We start from the raw sequence: 20,923 nt of genomic DNA on the forward strand, positions 1-20,923 counted from the left end.
TCAGGTAGGACGCAATCCAAGCGTGGGCCACGCCGGAGATGCCCAACTCAGAGAGGGTGGAGAGGAGGATCTGATGGTTCACAGTATCGAAGGCAGCCGATAGATCTAGAAGGATGAGAGCAGAGGAGAGAGAGTTAGCTTTAGCAGTGCGGAGCGCCTCCGTGATACAGAGGAGAGCAGTCTCAGTTGAATGACTAGTCTTGAAACCTGACTGATTTGGATCAAGAAGGTCATTCAGAGAGAGATAGCGGGAGAGCTGGCCAAGGACGGCACGTTCAAGAGTTTTGGAGAGAAAAGAAAGAAGGGATACTGGTCTGTAATTGTTGACATCGGAGGGATCGAGTGTAGGTTTTTTCAGAAGGGGTGCAACTCTCGCTCTCTTGAAGACGGAAGGGACGTAGCCAGCGGTCAGGGATGAGTTGATGAGCGAGGTGAGGTAAGGGAGAAGGTCTCCGGAGAAGGTCTGGAGAAGAGAGGAGGGGATAGGGTCAAGCGGGCAGGTTGTTGGGCGGCCGGCCATCACAAGACGCGAGATTTCATCTGGAGAGAGAGGGGAGAAAGAGGTCAGAGCACAGGGTAGGGCAGTGTGAGCAGAACCAGCGGTGTCGTTTGACTTAGCAAACGAGGATCGGATGTCGTCGACCTTCTTTTCAAAATGGTTGACGAAGTCATCTGCAGAGAGGGAGGAGGGGGAGGATTCAGGAGGGAGGGAGAAGGTGGCAAAGAGCTTCCTAGGGTTAGAGGCAGATGCTTGGAATTTAGCATGGTAGAAAGTGGCTTTAGCAGCAGAGACAGAGGAGGAAAATGTAGAGAGGAGGGAGTGAAAGGATGCCAGGTCCGCAGGGAGGCGAGTTTTCCTCCATTTCCGCTCGGCTGCCCGGAGCCCTGTTCTGTGAGCTCGCAATGAGTCATCGAGCCACGGAGCGGGAGGGGAGGACCGAGCCGGCCTGGAGGATAGGGGACATAGAGAGTCAAAGGATGCAGAGAGGGAGGAGAGGAGGGTTGAGGAGGCAGAATCAGGAGATAGGTTGGAGAAGGTTTGAGCAGAGGGAAGAGATGATAGGATGGAAGAGGAGAGAGTAGCGGGGGAGAGAGAGCGAAGGTTGGGACGGCGCGATACCATCCGAGTAGGGGCAGTGTGGGAGGTGTTGGATGAGAGCGAGAGGGAAAACGATACAAGGTAGTGGTCGGAGACTTGGAGGGGAGTTGCAATGAGGTTAGTGGAAGAACAGCATCTAGTAAAGATGAGGTCAAGCGTATTGCCTGCCTTGTGAGTAGGGGGGGAAGGTGAGAGGGTGAGGTCAAAAGAGGAGAGGAGTGGAAAGAAGGAGGCAGAGAGGAATGAGTCAAAGGTAGACGTGGGGAGGTTAAAGTCGCCCAGAACTGTGAGAGGTGAGCCGTCCTCAGGAAAGGAGCTTATCAAGGCATCAAGCTCATTGATGAACTCTCCGAGGGAACCTGGAGGGCGATAAATGATAAGGATGTTAAGCTTGAAAGGGCTGGTAACTGTGACAGCATGGAATTCAAAGGAGGCGATAGACAGATGGGTAAGGGGAGAAAGAGAGAATGACCACTTGGGAGAGATGAGGATCCCGGTGCCACCACCCCGCTGACCAGAAGCTCTCGGGGTGTGCGAGAACACGTGGGCGGACGAAGAGAATAGGGAGAGAGGGAGAGACATAATATGGAGAGGGAGAGAGTGAGGGAGAGATAATATGGAGAGAGAGAGATTGGGAGAGATACTAGGTAGAGAGAGACGGAGAGAGATAATAGGGAGTTTGAAAGAGAGAGAGAGAAAATAGGGAGCGATGGGGAGAGAGGGAGAGAGAGAAGGGAGAGAGATAATAGGGAGAAAGCGAGGGAGAGAGATAACAGGAAGAGGAGGAGATCATAGGGAGAGGGGGGTAGAGATAATATGGAGTGAGAGAGAGAGAGTTAATAGGGCGAGAGAGGGAGATATAATAGGGAGAGAGGGGGGGAGAGATAATAGGGAGAGAGAGAGGGAGAGATAACAGGGAGAGGGGATGAGAGGGAGATATAATAGGGAGAGAGAGGGAGAGATACTAGGGAGAGAGGGAGAGACATAATATGGAGAGGGAGAGAGTTAATAGGGCGAGAGAGGGAGATATAATAGGGAGTGAGAGAGAGAGAGAGAGAGAGAGAGAGAGAGAGAGAGAGAGAGAGAGAGAGAGAGAGAGGGTGGGTGGGAGAGGTATTTATAATAGGGGGAGAGAGAGGGAGGGATAATAGGTAGCGAGAGGGATTGATAATAAAGAGAGAGATATTAGGGAAAGAGAGGGAGAGAGATAATAGAGAGAGGGAGAGAGAGATAATAGGGAGAGAGAGGCGAGATAATAGGGAGCGAGAGATTAGGAGAGAGATAATAGAGAAGGAGAGAAATAATAGGGAGAGAAAAAGGGAGAGATAATAGGGAGAGAGAGAGGGAAAGCAACAATAGAGAGAGAGGGAGAGGGATAATTAGGGAGAGAAAAAGGGAGTGACAATAGGGAGAAAAAGAGGGAGAGAGATAATAGGGAGAGAGAGAGAGAGGGAGAGAGATAATAGAGAGAGAGAGAGAGCGACAATAGGGAGAGAGATAATAGAGAGAGAGGGAGAGGGATAATAGGGAGAGAGAGAGAGAGAGTGACAATAGGGAGAAAAAGGGAGAGAGATAATAGGGAGAGAGAGAGAGAGCGAGAGCGACAATAGAGAGAGATGGAGAGGGATAATTAGGGAGAGAGAGAGCGAGCGACAATAGGGAGAAAAAGAGGGAGAGAGATAATAGGGAGAGAGAGAGAGAGAGTGAGAGAGAGAGAGGAGAGCGACAATAGAGAGAGAGGGAGAGGGATAATAGGGAGAGAGAGAGAGAGAGAGAGAGAGAGAGAGAGAGAGACAATAGGGAGAAAAAGGGAGAGAGATAATAGGGAGAGAGAGAGAGTGAGAGAGAGAGGGAGAGGGAGAGAGATAATAGGGAGAGAGAGATAATAGAGAGAGAGCGACAATAGAGAGAGAGGGAGAGAGATAATAGGGAGAGAGAGAGCGAGAGCGACAATAGGAGAGAGAGAGAGAGAGAGAGAGAGAGAGAGAGAGATAATAGGGAGCGAGAGAGAGGGAGAGCCACAATAGGGAGAGAGGGAGAGAGAGGGGGCAAGGTATTGCAATCAACTATGTAATAAGATTAGTGGGGCTTAGCTTGGGGTTTCAGTGAAGGCATTGTTAAATACAATCACAATACTGGCCCAGTGTCCCTCCTCTTTGGCAGCCATTGTCCCACATGGTCATTCTCTGCCACCACATCCACCACTCCTCCCCCTCTTTCCTCACTGGCCGGTCCCTCCCCTCTTTCGGCCCACTAATTCTCTAAATAAATACTCAGCGTTGACTGCAGTGTCAGTCTCTGTGTGAGTGTTTCACCCATGTTCTGGGAAGCTCTCTCTTTCTCACCCATTCGTTCAGATACATGTGTGGAACATCTGACTCCCATGTGATTAATAATAACATGTGTCCAGTGGCCAGTCTAGCAACTCAGGAAACCACATCCCATTACACTGAATGCATCACTAGACAAAGTCCAGCCAGGTTTCACCATGGCCTCGGCTTCGAGATGACAGACCAACATGTAGACCACTAACGTCACAGACACACGGCGCAATGGATCCGCTCAGATAACCCACCTAGGATCATATTTAATTCCACTGCTACCCAATATCATTTTACCTGTTCATTTGTTGATGAATGACAACAAACAGATGAGATCGGCATTACTAAAATACAAAACATCAACACATAGGCCAGTCATTCTACTATCACAGCTTCACATGTGTGTAAATATCAGGATGTGTGGGCTGCTGATGGGGGCTTTCCAGGCCCCTAAGGATATGACATGTAGAATCTACAGTTGAAGTCGGAAGTTTGGATACACCTTAGCCAAATACATTTAAACTCAGTTTTACACAATTCCTCACATTTAATCCTGGTAAAAATTCCCCTGTCTTAGGTCAGTAAGGATCACCACTTCATTTTAAGAATGTGAAATGTCAGAATAATAGTAGAGAAGGATTTATTTCAGCTTTTATTTCTTTGATCACATTCCAAGTGGGTCAGAAGTTTACATACACTCAATTAGTATTTAGTAGCATTGCCTTTAAATTGTTTCAACTTGTGTCAAATGTTCCGGGTAGACTTTGCAAGCCTCCCACAATAATTTGGGTGAATTTTGGCCCATTCCTCCTGACAGAGCTGGTGTAACTGAGTCAGTTTTCGCACATGTTCACACATGCTTTTTCAGTTCTGCCCACACATTTTCTATAGGATTGAGGTCAGGGCTTTGTGATGGCCACTCTAATACCTTGACTTTGTTGTCCTTAAGCCATTTTCCAAAAGTTTGGAAGTATGCTTGGTGTCATTGTCCATTTGGAAGTCCCTTTTGCGACCAAGCTTTAACTTCCTGACTGATGTCTTGAGATGTTACTTCAATATATCCACATCATTTTCCCTTCCTCATGATTCTATCTATTTTGTGAAATGCACCAGTCCCTCCTGCAGCAAAGCACCCCCACTACACGATGCTGCCTTCCCCGGTTGGGATGGTGTTCTTCGGCTTGCAATCCTCCCCCTTTTTCCTCCAAACATATCGATGGTCATTCTGGCCAAACAGTTCTATTTTTGTTTCATCAGACCAGAGGACATTACTCCAAAAAGTACGATCTTTGTCCCCATGTGCAGTTGCAACCTATAGTCTGGATTTTTTATGGCGGTTATGGAGCAGTGGCTTCTTCCTTGCTGAACGGCCTTTCAGGTTATGTCGCTATAGGACTCGTTTTACTGTGGATATAGATACTTTTGTACCTGTTTCCTCCAGCATCTTCACAAGGTCCTTTGCTGTTGTTCTGGGATGGATTTGCACTTTTCACACCAAAGTATGTTCATCTCTAGGAGACAGAACACGTCTCCTTCCTGAGCGGTATGACGACTGCGTGGTCCCATGGTGTTTATACTTGCGTACTATTGTTTGTACAGATGAACGTGGTACCTTCAGGCGTTTGGAAATTGCTCCCAAGGATGAACCAGACTTGTGGAGGTCTACAATTTTTTAAATTATTTTTTCTGATTTCTTTTGATTTTCCATGATGTCAAGCAAAGAGGCATGGAGGTTGAAGGTAGGCCTTGAAATACATCCACAGGTACACCTCCAATTGACTCAAATTATGTCAATTAGCCTATCAGAAGCTTCTAAAGCCAAGACATAATTTTAGGGAATTTTCAAAGTAATCTTCTGACCCACTAGAATTGTGATGCAGTGAATTATTGTAACGCCCGCGGTGTAGTGGAGGAAGAAGTCAGGCGCAGGAAGCAGAGAGTTCAGGGTGTAGTGGAGGAAGAAGTCAGGCGCAGGAAGCAGAGAGTTCAGGGTGTAGTGGAGCAAGAAGTCAGGCGCAGGAAGCAGAGAGTTCAGGGTGTAGTGGAGGAAGAAGTCAGGCGCAGGAAGCAGAGAGTTCAGGGTGTAGTGGAGCAAGAAGTCAGGCGCAGGAAGCAGAGAGTTCAGGGTGTAGTGGAGGAAGAAGTCAGGCGCAGGAAGCAGAGAGTTCAGGGTAGCGATACTTTTTTATTCACCACACCGGTGAAAACGACGCCACTCAAACAAATGCCCCAAAACACAGAGGAACTAAACAGTCCCGAACAACACAAGTACACGCCAAACCGTGACTTACAGGCACTAGACTAAACATAAAGAATCCCACACACCCACCAGTGGGCCGGCTGGATAATAAACGCAACCAATGAACCGAACTAAACACAGGTGTAACTATTAAACAGACAAGGGGGGAAAAAAGGATCAGTGGCAGCTAGTAGGCCGGTGACGACGAGCGCCGAGCGCCACCCGAACAGGAAGGGGAGCCACCTTCGGTAGGAGTCGTGACAATTATAAGTGAAATAATCACACACGCACGCACACACATTTAAACAAAACAAATATATATCTTGTTTTTTTTTGTGAGTACTCACTCATCAATTCATTTATACATTTATAATTAGTAGTTTGTGATCTGTTTTAACAAACCTTTTTATATTTTTGTACTGTAGTCGTGGCCAAATGTTGTGAGAATGACACAAATATTAATTTCCACAAAGTTTGCTGCTTCGGTGTCTTTAGATATTTTTGTCAGATGTTACTATGGAAAACTGAAGTAATTTACAAGCATTTTATACGTGTCAACAGCTTTTATTGACAATTACATGAAGATGATGCAAACAGTCAGTATTTGCAGTGTTGACCCTTCTTTTTCAAGACTTCTGCAATCCGCCCTGGAATGCTGTCAATTACAATTTTTTACAATCACTTTGGCACTAATTTCGGAACCTTGATGTCATGTTTCAAAACTCTAGACACAAAACTCACAACCAATGATCAAAATGCACATTTTTCAAAACTCTAACTTTTTACAATAGCTTGGATACAACACACATGAAGCTAAGATCATTTGTTCATTGAACTAAAATCACCTGTTTAAAATGATACAACTTAACATCAAAGTATTACCATTTCAAAATGCAATTCACACATTACATCTGAGATGACTGTCTATTCCTTTCATTACAGTGATCTAACGATCAATTTATACAACTGCTCAAATGATAAGTGACTGTTGCATTACTCTTAATGCATAGTTTTATGGAAACTGAAAAACAATATTCCATGTTTAGATCATGAAAGTGTCAGGATAACGAGATCCATTGACACCATTACCGTGGAACATGAACCAATTGGACTACATTATCTATGGATGTAATATTTCATCATCATTCTTTATCAGACATAGTTTAAAGGTCCCATGTACCACTTTTACAGACCATGGTTTCAGATTTGACATTACTGTACACTCACCGGCCACTTTATTAGGTACACATATCTAGTACTGGGTAGGACCACTTTTTGCTTCCACAACAGCCTGAATTATTCACGGTGCTGTAGGTTAAGGGATGCCCTTCTGCACACTACTGTTTTAAACAGCTGTTATTTGAGCATTTATGGCCTTTCTGTTAGCTTGAATGAGTCTGAACGTTCTCCTCTGACCTCTCTCATTAACAAGGTGGTTTTCCCCACAGAACTGTCGCTCACTGAATGTGTTTTGTTTATCGCACCATTCTCTGTAAACTCTAGAGACTGTAGTGTGTAAAAATCCCAGGAAGGCAGCTGTTTCTGAGATGCTGGAATCACCATGTGTGGCATCAACAATCATACCATGGTCAAAGTTGCTTAGATTACGCATCTTGTCAGTTCTAATGTTAGGTCGAACAACAACTTAAGCTCTCTACTCTATTAAACTCTCAATGTTGAGTTGCAGGCAGCCACATGATTCGCTGTTCGAATGTAACCTTCCTTGATGGGCTAAATTAGGTCTGTAGAGCTGATGTCATGACCTATGTCATTGTGTGGGATAATGTCAGGTTCCACCATTCTCAAATGGTGCAAGCATGGTTTCAGGCCCATCCACAATTTACCACCCTGTACTTACCTCCATACTCTCCTTTCCTATTTCCGATTGAGGAATTTTTCTCCACATGGAGGTGGAAGGTATATGATAGGCGACCTCACGAACAAGCCACCCTTCTCCAGGCCATGAATGACGCATGTAATGACATCACGGCAGAGCAGTGTCAGGCCTGGATTCGCCCGAAGATTCTTCCCAAGATGTTTGGCTAATGAAAACATCCATTGTGATGTGGATGAGAACCTGTGGCCAAATCCACACGACAGGGTTGAGGGAAATATAGAAGTACATTAACCAATCCTTTGTTTAGCTTTTTACAGTAAGCCAGGTGAGGAACCCTGCAGTTGATGTTTTACAGTAAGCCAGGTGAGGAACACTGCAGTTGATGTTTTACAGTAAGCCAGGTGAGGAACACTGCAGTTGATGTTTTACAGTAAGCCAGGTGAGGAACACTGCAGTGATGTTTTACAGTAAGCCAGGTGAGGAACACTGCAGTTGATGTTTTACAGTAAACCAGGTGAGGAACACTGCAGTTGATGTTTTACAGTAAGCCAGGTGAGGAACACTGCAGTGATGTTTTACAGTAAGCCAGGTGAGGAACACTGCAGTTGATGTTTTACAGTAAGCCAGGTGAGGAACACTGCAGTTGATGTTTTACAGTAAGCCAGGTGAGGAACACTGCAGTTGATGTTTTACAGTAAGCCAGGTGAGGAACACTGCAGTTGATGTTTTACAGTAAGCCAGGTGAGGAACACTGCAGTTGATGTTTTACAGTAAGCCAGGTGAGGAACACTGCAGTGATGTTTTACAGTAAGCCAGGTGAGGAACACTGCAGTTGATGTTTTACAGTAAGCCAGGTGAGGAACACTGCAGTTGATGTTTTACAGTAAGCCAGGTGAGGAACACTGCAGTTGATGTTTTACAGTAAGCCAGGTGAGGAACACTGCAGTTGATGTTTTACAGTAAGCCAGGTGAGGAACACTGCAGTTGATGTTTTACAGTAAGCCAGGTGAGGAACACTGCAGTGATGTTTTACAGTAAGCCAGGTGAGGAACACTGCAGTTGATGTTTTACAGTAAGCCAGGTGAGGAACACTGCAGTTGATGTTTTACAGTAAGCCAGGTGAGGAACACTGCAGTGATGTTTTACAGTAAGCCAGGTGAGGAACACTGCAGTTGATGTTTTACAGTAAGCCAGGTGAGGAACACTGCAGTTGATGTTTTACAGTAAGCCAGGTGAGGAACACTGCAGTGATGTTTTACAGTAAGCCAGGTGAGGAACACTGCAGTTGATGTTTTACAGTAAGCCAGGTGAGGAACACTGCAGTGATGTTTTACAGTAAGCCAGGTTAGGAACACTGCAGTGATGTTTTACAGTAAGCCAGGTGAGGAACACTGCAGTTGATGTTTTACTGTAGTTTTTTTCTTTTTTTGTAGCTAATAATTTTTGCTTTGATTCAAAGAAACCTATGAGTGAATTTATTGTATTTCATCAATAAATTTCAGATTTTGTTCAATGAGTCCACTGTGCCTGTAGAATTCTCTCGACTAGCCCTTTTACAGTGATGTATTTACGTGTAGTACCATAATGAAACATGTATCACATATTTTGTACTACAATATTTAATGGTTGAACAAACAACTACACAGTGAAACTATCGGTATCTTGTGTGTGGGAGATCTAAATTAATGTTCCTATGGTATTGCGTGATAAATTAGTTATTTGAACCAATAGGCCATGTCTAACGTCCAATCAAAGCACTGCATTTGAACCGGTCCAGCTAATTATTTACTTGGCCTCTTACTGGACATGTAAACAATAAACAACTCACCTGAAAATAGAGAGCCAGATTTTGTTCAATGAGATTCAGTGCAAGGTTTCGTTAAAGATATGAATGCACAATGCAATGTTTTGGACAATGCAAGGTTTTGGACAATGCAATGTTTTGGACAATGCAATGTTTTGGACAATGCAATGTTTTGGACAATGCAATGTTTTGGACAGCCTGTGTTACAAGTGATGACCGTTTTGAGTTTTGTGTCTAGTTTTGAAAAATGACCACAAGGTTCTGAAATTAGTGCCAAAGGGATTATAAAAAACTGTAACTTCTGGTCCATATCCTGACTGATGGCAGCTCATTCTTGCATAATCAATGCTTGGAGTTTGTCAGAATTTGTGGGGTTTTGTTTGTCCACCCGCCTCTTGAGGATTGACCACAAGTTCTCAATGGGATTAAGGTCTGGGGAGTTTCCTGGCCATGGTCCAAAAATATCGATGTTTTGTTCCCCAAGCCACTTAGTTATCACTTTTGCCTTATGGCAAGGTGCTCCATCAGGCTGGAAAAGGCATTGTTCATCACCAAACTGTTCCTGGATGGTTGGGAGAAGTTGCTCTCAGAGGATGTGTAGGTACCGTTCTTTATTCATGGCTGTGTTCTTAGGAAAAATTGTGAGTGAGCCCACTCCCTTGGCTGAGAAACAACCCCACACATGAATGGTCTCAGGATGCTTTACTGTTGGCATGACACAGGACTGATGGTAGCGCTCACCTTGTCTTCTCCGGACAAGCTTTTTTCCGGATGCCCCAAACAATCGGAACAGGGATTCATCAGAGAAAATGACTTTACTCCAGTCCTCAGCAGTCCAATCCCTGTACCTTTTGCAGAATATCAGTCTGTCCCTGATGTTTTTCCTGGAGAGAAGTGGCTTCTTTGCTGCCCTTCTTGACACCAGGCCATCCTCCAAAAGTCTTCGCCTCACTATGCATGCAGATGCACTCACACCTGCCTGCTGCCATTCCTGAGCAAGCTCTGTACTGGTGGTGCCCCGATCCCGCAGCTGAATCAACTTTAGGAGACGGTCCTGGCGCTTGCTGGACTTTCTTGGGCGCCCTGAAACCTTCTTCACAACAATTGAACTGCTCTCCTTGAAGTTCTTGATGATCCGATAAATTGTTGATTTAGGTGTAATCTTACTGGCAGTAATATCCTTGCCTGTGAAGCCCTTTTTGTGCAAAGCAATGATCACGGCATGTGTTTTCTTGCAGGTAACCATGGTTGACAGAGGAAGAACAATGATTCCAAGCACCACCCTCCTTAAGAAGCTTCCAGTCTGTTATTCGAACTCAATCAGTGTGACGTAGAAGAGATTTGATCAGTCATGGAAATAAAAGTGCTGAAAACATTTTGGCTCACTATTCAAAAAGAAGATGGAAAACAAGCTATAGGATGAAAAATACAGGAGTTTTAGGGCAGGTACAGGCGACTATCTCTAGCTAATACTACCTACAAATCAACACTTGAGCCGACTAGCTCTAGCTAACACCACCTACACATCAATACTTGGGAGTCAAATATCAATATAAAGGCATCGTTTAAAAATAATATTGCAATATGTAACTATCGATTTTCCCCCCATCAATACTTAATACCAGCATAGTTATTTTGAATTCATGAAGCATGTAGCATGTTTAGCATATGATTAAATATAGGTTGAGCTAAAAGGTGAGTAACATACAGTAGTATATGGAGCTAAAGTGTTTGATATGACAGGTGGACATTGAGTCTAACTGACACAGCCCTGAGAGTCAAGCTGAGGGGCTGTCTAGCAAAATACACCTGAGAAGAGACATGCCTGAGGAAGGGAACTCAACACCTCATCTACTCCCCACCAAACCTCCCCTTCCCAAGCTAGACTTGTCCTTCCCATCAGTCACCAGTTAGCTGTGAGAAAGGTGGACTCAGACCCGATAATGCCTCTTTTTCAGCCTTTTTTTGCTCTGAACATAAGCTTTCAAAATAAATCTGTTTGTTACTGGAGAAGGTTGCTATTACTGATCATTTTAGACTCTTATTTGTTTCCATGGCATCAGATGGTTTTTTCACATGACAGAATCAGGTGATGCTGTTTAGAAAATAGGTAGAATACTATTGCCCTTCCTCCACTATTGTCAAACGTATGTTGTTGTCCCTGTCCTTGTCCGCATATAGTCTGTGTCCTTGTGATGTCACGACTTGACCTTAGAGAGACGTTTTATTTCTCTATTTGGTTAGGTCAGGGTGTGATGTGGGGTGGGCATTCTATGTTTCGTATTTCTGTGTGTTTGGCCGAGTGTAGTTCCCAATCAGAGGCAGCTGTCTATCGTTTATCTCTGATTGGGAATCATACTTCGGCAGCCTGTTTTGCCACCTTAGTTGTGGGTAGCGGTCTTTGTTTAGTGGCCTGGATAGCCCTAGCAAGCTTCACGGTCGTTTTTGGTGTTTCTTGTTTTGTTGGCGACATTCTTAATAAAGAAAAATGTACGCTCACCACGCTGCACCTTGGTCTGGTCGTTTCCCTGATGACATTCGTGGCAATGTGAAGATGCAATTTAGTGCAACACTGCAATCAGCCATAAATGACATCACTGAACAAATGGAGGTTCTTGTTCAAGGGTAGAGAAAAAAGGCTAGTGTCTTTTATTGACACGGGGTGAATCCTCACTCCCTCTGCCATGTACAGATGGACACTCTAAGAAACAAAAAGGTGCTATCTAGAACCTAAAAGGGTTCTTTGGCTGTCCCCATAGAAGATCTCTTTTTGGTTCCAGGTGAACTCCTTCAGTTCCAGGTAGAATCCTTTTGGGATCCCTGTAGATCCATTTCCACAGAGGGTTCTACATGGAACCCAAAATAGTTCTACATGGAACCAAAAAGGATTATCCTCCAGGGACAGCCAAAGAATCCCGTTTGAACCCTTCTCCTGCAGCAACAGGAAATGTGAAATGTTACGTGGATTATAATTCATTTTTGCAGGGGTTGCTACATTTTTCGTAAGGGAAAATCAAGTCTGACATTTCTAAGTGGAAATTCCAAACTTCAGAAGCCTTTAAAAACCTAAAATACACCACAAGTTTGAAATGTTCTGCATTGCAGTAAAGTTCTCCTGCAACAGGGTGATCAATTTAAGATCATACACCTGTACGTGCCTACTCATTATGGCTTGTCATCACAGGCTGCTGACTGACTTTATTACCATGTACATTTCTGTATCGTTATTGTATTCTCGTGTTTGGTATCAGTGTGTCATCTGGATACCGAACACTGTAATAGGAATTGGCTGAGCAGGTGTATAGTGGGCTTTCTGAGCCTAGCCAACACACAAACATGAACGCCTCTGCGCCCGTGCACAAATTCCAATGATCACAGAGGTCGACAGGTCAAATCTCAATCCCACCAGCCCTTTGGAACAACAGGACGATCCTAACTAAAGGAGGATGAAAAACACCCAGACTTGCTCTCCCTCTGTCCGCGTCTAGCCTTTTGTCTGAGACTTTCAAGGACAGAAGCCGTCACAAAAGGTATTTCTTCTCTATTGAAGATCCCTTTTCCCCACAGACCCTATGGCAGAATGGGGACAATAGACCATATGATTCAATCTGAGGGACACAACTAACACAAAACCCCCAGCTCCAACAAAGCATCCTGACGATAGATGGAAAGACCAATGGGGGGTGGTGCAGTTAGGAGGACTGAAGCTGTTTTGAACTAACGTTACTGTTAAGGTAGGATATAGGTAGAATGAAGTCTGGATATACTTTGAATGTAGGATAGGGGGCATGAGAGTGTAAATGGACAAGGCCTCTGGAAGTGGCTGTGCTGAGACAGTCCTGATATCGGGCTGAAATGAAAGACTCTTTTAAGGTAAGATTCGATCCCAGTTGAGCTCCTGATAGGATGAAGACGGACTTACCCTCGTAGTTGGGATGCACCCGAGGAGCGTACACTCCAAACTTGATCAGGACTGGGATCTCGAAGCCCTGGCGCACCCATTCCGCCACGTGCAGGGACACAGACGCACCCGTGTCCGTGGGTGGCAGTCTACACTCCATCTCCACCACACCCACTTTCCTTGGCACGCACCTCCGGCTTCTGACCATGGCTGACACCTAGGAAGGCCAACACAAAGTGGTGTTACAACCTGAGTAGAGTGAATGACAGATAGTTCCTTACAGAGGAAATGCATAAGTAGTACTCACACAGCAGGCAGAGTGCAGTCACCATGGTGACATCCACGAAATAGCCCCTCTTCGGTCCCATAGTAGCCAGTCACACAGCCTGCAGCATCATTTACCTGTTGGCAAAAAGACACACTTGTCACATATTGAATCTTCCAACCTGTCACCTATCGCCATACCAGCAGGCACGAGAGAGAGAGAACGAGAGCGAGATAGAGTTGACAGTTGTGTCTAGCTTATAGACACATGGGAGATGTGTTTACATTTACACAGTAGCTTTCTGAAGATTGGAATTCACCCCATATCATCAATGGATCAAATATATATCCAACAAGCAACCCTGTCAAAAGCCTCCCAGCCCAAAATGGTTCTCATAACATGGATGCCCGTTAAATAATTGGAGAGTCAGTTGTGCAGAGCACCTGACCGGCTGGAGTAAGAATCCGTGTTGTTTACTCAGTTTGCCGGGTCTGTCAGGGACTGCAGTCACCAGTCAAGGAGATGAGCTGGGTGGCAGGAGACACATACAGCAGCCAGAAGCATTGCACTGCATGTGGTGCATCAGTCATTGGTGTCTAGAGATACATGGGGCTAGAAATACATGGAGCTGGAGATACATGGAGCTAGAGATAAATGGAGCTGGAGATACATGGGGCTAGAGATACATGGGGCTAGAGATACATGGGGCTAGAGATACATGGAGCTAGAGATACATGGAGCTGGAGATACATGGAGCTGGAGATACATGGGGCTAGAGATACATGGGGCTAGAGATACATGGGGCTAGAGATAGATGGGGCTAGAGATACATGGGGCTAGAGAGACATGGGGCTAGAGAGACATGGGGCTAGAGATACATGGGGCTAGAGATACATGGGGCTAGAGATACATGGAGCTGGAGATAAATGGGGCTAGAGATACATGGGGCTAGAGATACATGGGGCTAGAGATACATGGGGCTAGAGATACAAGGAGCTGGAGATACAAGGAGCTGGAGATAAATGGGGCTAGAGATAAATGGGGCTAGAGATACATGGAGCTAGAGATACATGGGGCTGGAGATACATGGAGCTGGAGATAAATGGGGCTAGAGATACATGGGGCTAGAGATACATGGGGCTAGAGATACATGGGGCTAGAGATACATGGGGCTAGAGATACATGGAGCTAGAGATACATGGAGCTGGAGATAAATGGAGCTAGAGATAAATGGGGCTAGAGATAAATGGGGCTAGAGATACATGGGGCTGGAGATACATGGGGCTAGAGTACATGGGGCTAGAGAGACATGGAGCTAGAGATACATGGGGCTAGAGATACATGGGGCTAGAGATACATGGGGCTAGAGATACATGGGGCTAGAGATACATGGGGCTAGAGATACATGGGGCTAGAGATACATGGGGCTAGAGATACATGGAGCTGGAGATAAATGGGGCTAGAGTTACATGGGGCTAGAGAACATGGGGCTGGAGATACATGGGGCTAGAGATACATGGGGCTAGAGATAGATGGGGCTATAGATACATGGGGCTAGAGATACATGGAGTTAGTGATACATGGGGCTAGAGATACATGGGGCTAGAGAAACATGGGGCTAAAGATACATTGGGGCTAGAGATACATGGGGCTAGAGATACATGGGGCTAGAGATACATGGGGCTAGAGATACATGGAGCTAGAGATACATGGGGCTAGAGCTACATGGGGCTAGAGCTACATGGGGCTAGAGATACATGGAGCTAGAGATTTTCTGGAGTCCCCCACATGTACAATGTTCTCCAGAGGGGCAAGCTCATGTGAGGGAGTGATTTAACAGCGGATGGGCTAATAGTCGACTCAGCTCTCCATCCAAACACCCAGACTTCCCAGAAGGCTTCACCACACACCCCTAACGGCAGATAATCACGCTAAGTTCATTACTGCCACTGCTAGACCGCAAGAGCTATTTTTAGAGGGCTGGGAGCAGCACCGCTCACCAAATCCCATGGGCACATGTCATACATACAAACAAGTCCACCAAGGATCCCACCAAATCCCATGGCCACATGTCATCCATACAAACAAGTCCACCAAGGATCCCACCAAATCCCATGGGCACATGTCATACATACAAACAAGTCCACCAAGAATCCCACCAAATCCCATGGGCACATGTCATACATACAAACAAGTCCACCAAGGATCCCACCAAATCCCATGGCCACATGTCATACGTACAAACAAGTCCACCAAGGATCCCACCAAATCCCATGGGCACATGTCATACATACAAACAAGTCCACCAAGGATCCCACCAAATCCCATGGCCACATGTCATAAATACAAACAAGTCCACCAAGGATCCCACCAAATCCCATGGCCACATGTCATACATACAAACAAGTCCACCAAGGATCCCACAAGTCCACCAAGGATCCCACCAAATCCCATGGGCACATGTCATACATACAAACAAGTCCACCAAGGATCCCACCAAATCCCATGGCCACATGTCATACATACAAACAAGTCCACCAAGGATCCCACCAAATCCCATGGCCACATGTCATACATACAAACAAGTCCACCAAGAATCCCACCAAATCCCATGGCCACATGTCATACATACAAACAAGTCCACCAAGGATCCCACCAAATCCCATGGCCACATGTCATACATACAAACAAGTCCACCAAGGATCCCACCAAATCCCATGGCCACATGTCATACATACAAACAAGTCCACCAAGGATCCCACCAAATCCCATGGCCACATGTCATACATACAAACAAGTCCACCAAGGATCCCACCAAATCCCATGGCCACATGTCATACATACAAAACAAGTCCACCAAGGATCCCACCAAATCCCATGGCCACATGTCATACATACAAACAAGTCCACCAAGGATCCCACCAAATCCCATGGCCACATGTCATACATACAAAACAAGTCCACCAAGGATCCCACCAAATCCCATGGCCACATGTCATACATACAAACAAGTCCACCAAGGATCCCACCAAATCCCATGGCCACATGTCATACATACAAACAAGTCCACCAAGGATCCCACCAAATCCCATGGCCACATGTCATACATACAAACAAGTCCACCAAGAATCCCACCAAATCCCATGGCCACATGTCATACATACAAACAAATCCACCAAGGATCCCACCAAATCCCATGGCCACATGTCATTCATACAAACAAGTCCACCAAGGATCCCACCAAATCCCATGGCCACATGTCATACATACAAACAAGTCCACCAAGGATCCCACCAAATCCCATGGGCACATGTCATACATACAAACAAGTCCACCAAGAATCCCACCAAATCCCATGGGCACATGTCATACATACAAACAAGTCCACCAAGGATCCCACCAAATCCCATGGCCACATGTCATACATACAAACAAGTCCACCAAGTCCACCAATGAATCCAAGTCCACCAAATCCCACCAAATCCCATGGCCACATGTCATACATACAAACAAGTCCACCAAGAATCCCACCAAATCCCATGGCCACATGTCATACATACAAACAAGTCCACCAAGAATCCCACCAAATCCCATGGCCACATGTCATACATACAAACAAGTCCACCAAGGATCCCACCAAATCCCATGGCCACATGTCATACATACAAAACAAGTCCACCAAGGATCCCACCAAATCCCATGGCCACATGTCATACATACAAACAAGTCCACCAAGGATCCCACCAAATCCCATGGCCACATGTCATACATACAAACAAGTCCACCAAGGATCCCACCAAATCCCATGGCCACATGTCATACATACAAACAAGTCCACCAAGAATCCCACCAAATCCCATGGCCACATGTCATACATACAAACAAATCCACCAAGGATCCCACCAAATCCCATGGCCACATGTCATTCATACAAACAAGTCCACCAAGGATCCCACCAAATCCCATGGGCACATGTCATACATACAAACAAGTCCACCAAGAATCCCACCAAATCCCATGGGCACATGTCATACATACAAACAAGTCCACCAAGGATCCCACCAAATCCCATGGCCACATGTCATACATACAAACAAGTCCACCAAGAATCCCACCAAATCCCATGGCCACATGTCATACATACAAACAAGTCCACCAAGAATCCCACCAAATCCCATGGGCACATGTCATACATACAAACAAGTCCACCAAGGATCCCACCAAATCCCATGGCCACATGTCATACATACAAACAAGTCCACCAAGGATCCCACCAAATCCCATGGCCACATGTCATACATACAAACAAGTCCACCAAGGATCCCACCAAATCCCATGGCCACATGTCATACATACAAACAAGTCCACCAAGGATCCCACCAAATCCCATGGCCACATGTCATACATACAAACAAGTCCACCAAGGATCCCACCAAATCCCATGGCCACATGTCATACATACAAACAAGTCCACCAAGGATCCCACCAAATCCCATGGCCACATGTCATACATACAAACAAGTCCACCAAGGATCCCAAATCCCATGGCCACATGTCATACATACAAACAAATCCACCAAGGATCCCACCAAATCCCATGGCCACATGTCATACATACAAACAAGTCCACCAAGGATCCCACCAAATCCCATGGCCACATGTCATACATACAAACAAGTCCACCAAGGATCCCACCAAATCCCATGGGCACATGTCATACATACAAACAAGTCCACCAAGAATCCCACCAAATCCCATGGGCACATGTCATACATACAAACAAGTCCACCAAGAATCCCACCAAATCCCATGGGCACATGTCATACATACAAACAAGTCCACCAAGGATCCCACCAAATCCCATGGCCACATGTCATACATACAAACAAGTCCACCAAGGATCCCACCAAATCCCATGGGCACATGTCATACATACAAACAAGTCCACCAAGGATCCCACCAAATCCCATGGCCACATGTCATACATACAAACAAGTCCACCAAGGATCCCACCAAATCCCATGGCCACATGTCATACATACAAACAAGTCCACCAAGGATCCCACCAAATCCCATGGCCACATGTCATACATACAAACAAGTCCACCAAGGATCCCACCAAAACAATGTCATACATACAAACAAGTCCACCAAGGATCCCACCAAATCCCATGGCCACATGTCATACATACAAACAAGTCCACCAAGGATCCCACCAAATCCCATGGGCACATGTCATACATACAAACAAGTCCACCAAGGATCCCACCAAATCCCATGGCCACATGTCATACATACAAACAAGTCCACCAAGGATCCCACCAAATCCCATGGCCACATGTCATACATACAAACAAGTCCACCAAGGATCCCACCAAATCCCATGGGCACATGTCATACATACAAACAAGTCCACCAAGGATCCCACCAAATCCCATGGGCACATGTCATACATACAAACAAGTCCACCAAGGATCCCACCAAATCCCATGGCCACATGTCATACATACAAACAAGTCCACCAAGGATCCCACCAAATCCCATGGCCACATGTCATACATACAAACAAGTCCACCAAGAATCCCACCAAATCCCATGGCCACATGTCATACATACAAACAAATCCACCAAGGATCCCACCAAATCCCATGGCCACATGTCATACATACAAACAAGTCCACCAAGGATCCCACCAAATCCCATGGCCACATGTCATACATACAAACAAGTCCACCAAGGATCCCACCAAATCCCATGGGCACATGTCATACATACAAACAAATCCACCAAGATCCCACCAAATCCCATGGGCACATGTCATACATACAAAAACAAGTCCACCAAAAGGATCCCACCAAATCCCATGGCCACATGTCATACATACAAACAAGTCCACCAAGGATCCCACCAAATCCCATGGCCACATGTCATACATACAAACAAGTCCACCAAGGATCCCACCAAATCCCATGGCCACATGTCATACATACAAAACAAGTCCACCAAAGATCCCACAAATCCCAAATCCCATGGCCAAATCCCATGGCCACATGTCATACATACAAACAAATCCACAAACAAGGATCCCACCAAATCCCATGGCCACATGTCATACATACGAACAAGTCCACCAAGGATCCCACCAAATCCCATGGCCACATGTCATACATACAAACAAGTCCACCAAGAATCCCACCAAATCCCATGGCCACATGTCATACATACAAACAAGTCCACCAAGGATCCCACCAAATCCCATGGCCACATGTCATACATACAAACAAGTCCACCAAGGATCCCACCAAATCCCATGGCCACATGTCATACATACAAACAAGTCCACCAAGGATCCCACCAAATCCCATGGCCACATGTCATACATACAAACAAGTCCACCAAGGATCCCACCAAATCCCATGGCCACATGTCATACATACAAACAAGTCCACCAAGGATCCCACCAAATCCCATGGGCACATGTCATACATACAAACAAGTCCACCAAGGATCCCACCAAATCCCATGGCCACATGTCATACATACAAACAAGTCCACCAAGAATCCCACCAAATCCCATGGGCACATGTCATACATACAAACAAGTCCACCAAGGATCCCACCAAATCCCATGGCCACATGTCATACATACAAACAAGTCCACCAAGGATCCCACCAAATCCCATGGCCACATGTCATACATACAAACAAGTCCACCAAGGATCCCACCAAATCCCATGGCCACATGTCATACATACAAACAAGTCCACCAAGGATCCCACCAAATCCCATGGCCACATGTCATACATACAAACAAGTCCACCAAGGATCCCACCAAATCCCATGGCCACATGTCATACATACAAACAAGTGCACCAAGAATCCCACCAAATCCCATGGCCACATGTCATACATACAAACAAGTCCACCAAGGATCCCACCAAATCCCATGGCCACATGTCATACATACAAACAAGTCCACCAAGGATCCCACCAAATCCCATGGCCACATGTCATACATACAAACAAGTCCACCAAGATCCCACCAAATCCCATGGCCACATGTCATACATACAAACAAGTCCACCAAGGATCCCACCAAATCCCATGGCCACATGTCATACATACAAACAAGTCCACCAACATACAAATCCCACCAAATCCCATGGGCACATGTCATACATACAAACAAGTCCACCAAGGATCCCACCAAATCCCATGGCCACATGTCATACATACAAACAAGTCCACCAAGGATCCCACCAAATCCCATGGCCACATGTCATACATACAAACAAGTCCACCAAGGATCCCACCAAATCCCATGGCCACATGTCATACATACAAACAAGTCCACCAAGGATCCCACCAAATCCCATGGCCACATGTCATACATACAAACAAGTCCACCAAGGATCCCACCAAATCCCATGGCCACATGTCATACATACAAACAAGTC

At 45.6% G+C, this 20,923-nt stretch overlaps 1 protein-coding gene across 1 annotated transcript in view; it reads right to left on the reverse strand.

Annotated features, from left to right (window-relative positions):
- Window positions 1–20,923, reverse strand: part of LOC124006850 (protein turtle homolog A-like) — a 64,855-nt gene that overhangs the window by 37,111 nt on the left and 6,821 nt on the right. The window contains 2 exon segments of the mRNA XM_046317047.1: window positions 13,223–13,418; window positions 13,509–13,603. Of these exon segments, the coding sequence (XP_046173003.1) occupies window positions 13,223–13,409 (187 nt within the window). The 5' untranslated portion in view covers window positions 13,410–13,418; window positions 13,509–13,603.

This window comes from Oncorhynchus gorbuscha, linkage group LG20, assembly GCF_021184085.1.
Source record: "Oncorhynchus gorbuscha isolate QuinsamMale2020 ecotype Even-year linkage group LG20, OgorEven_v1.0, whole genome shotgun sequence".
NCBI lineage: Eukaryota > Metazoa > Chordata > Actinopteri > Salmoniformes > Salmonidae > Oncorhynchus > Oncorhynchus gorbuscha.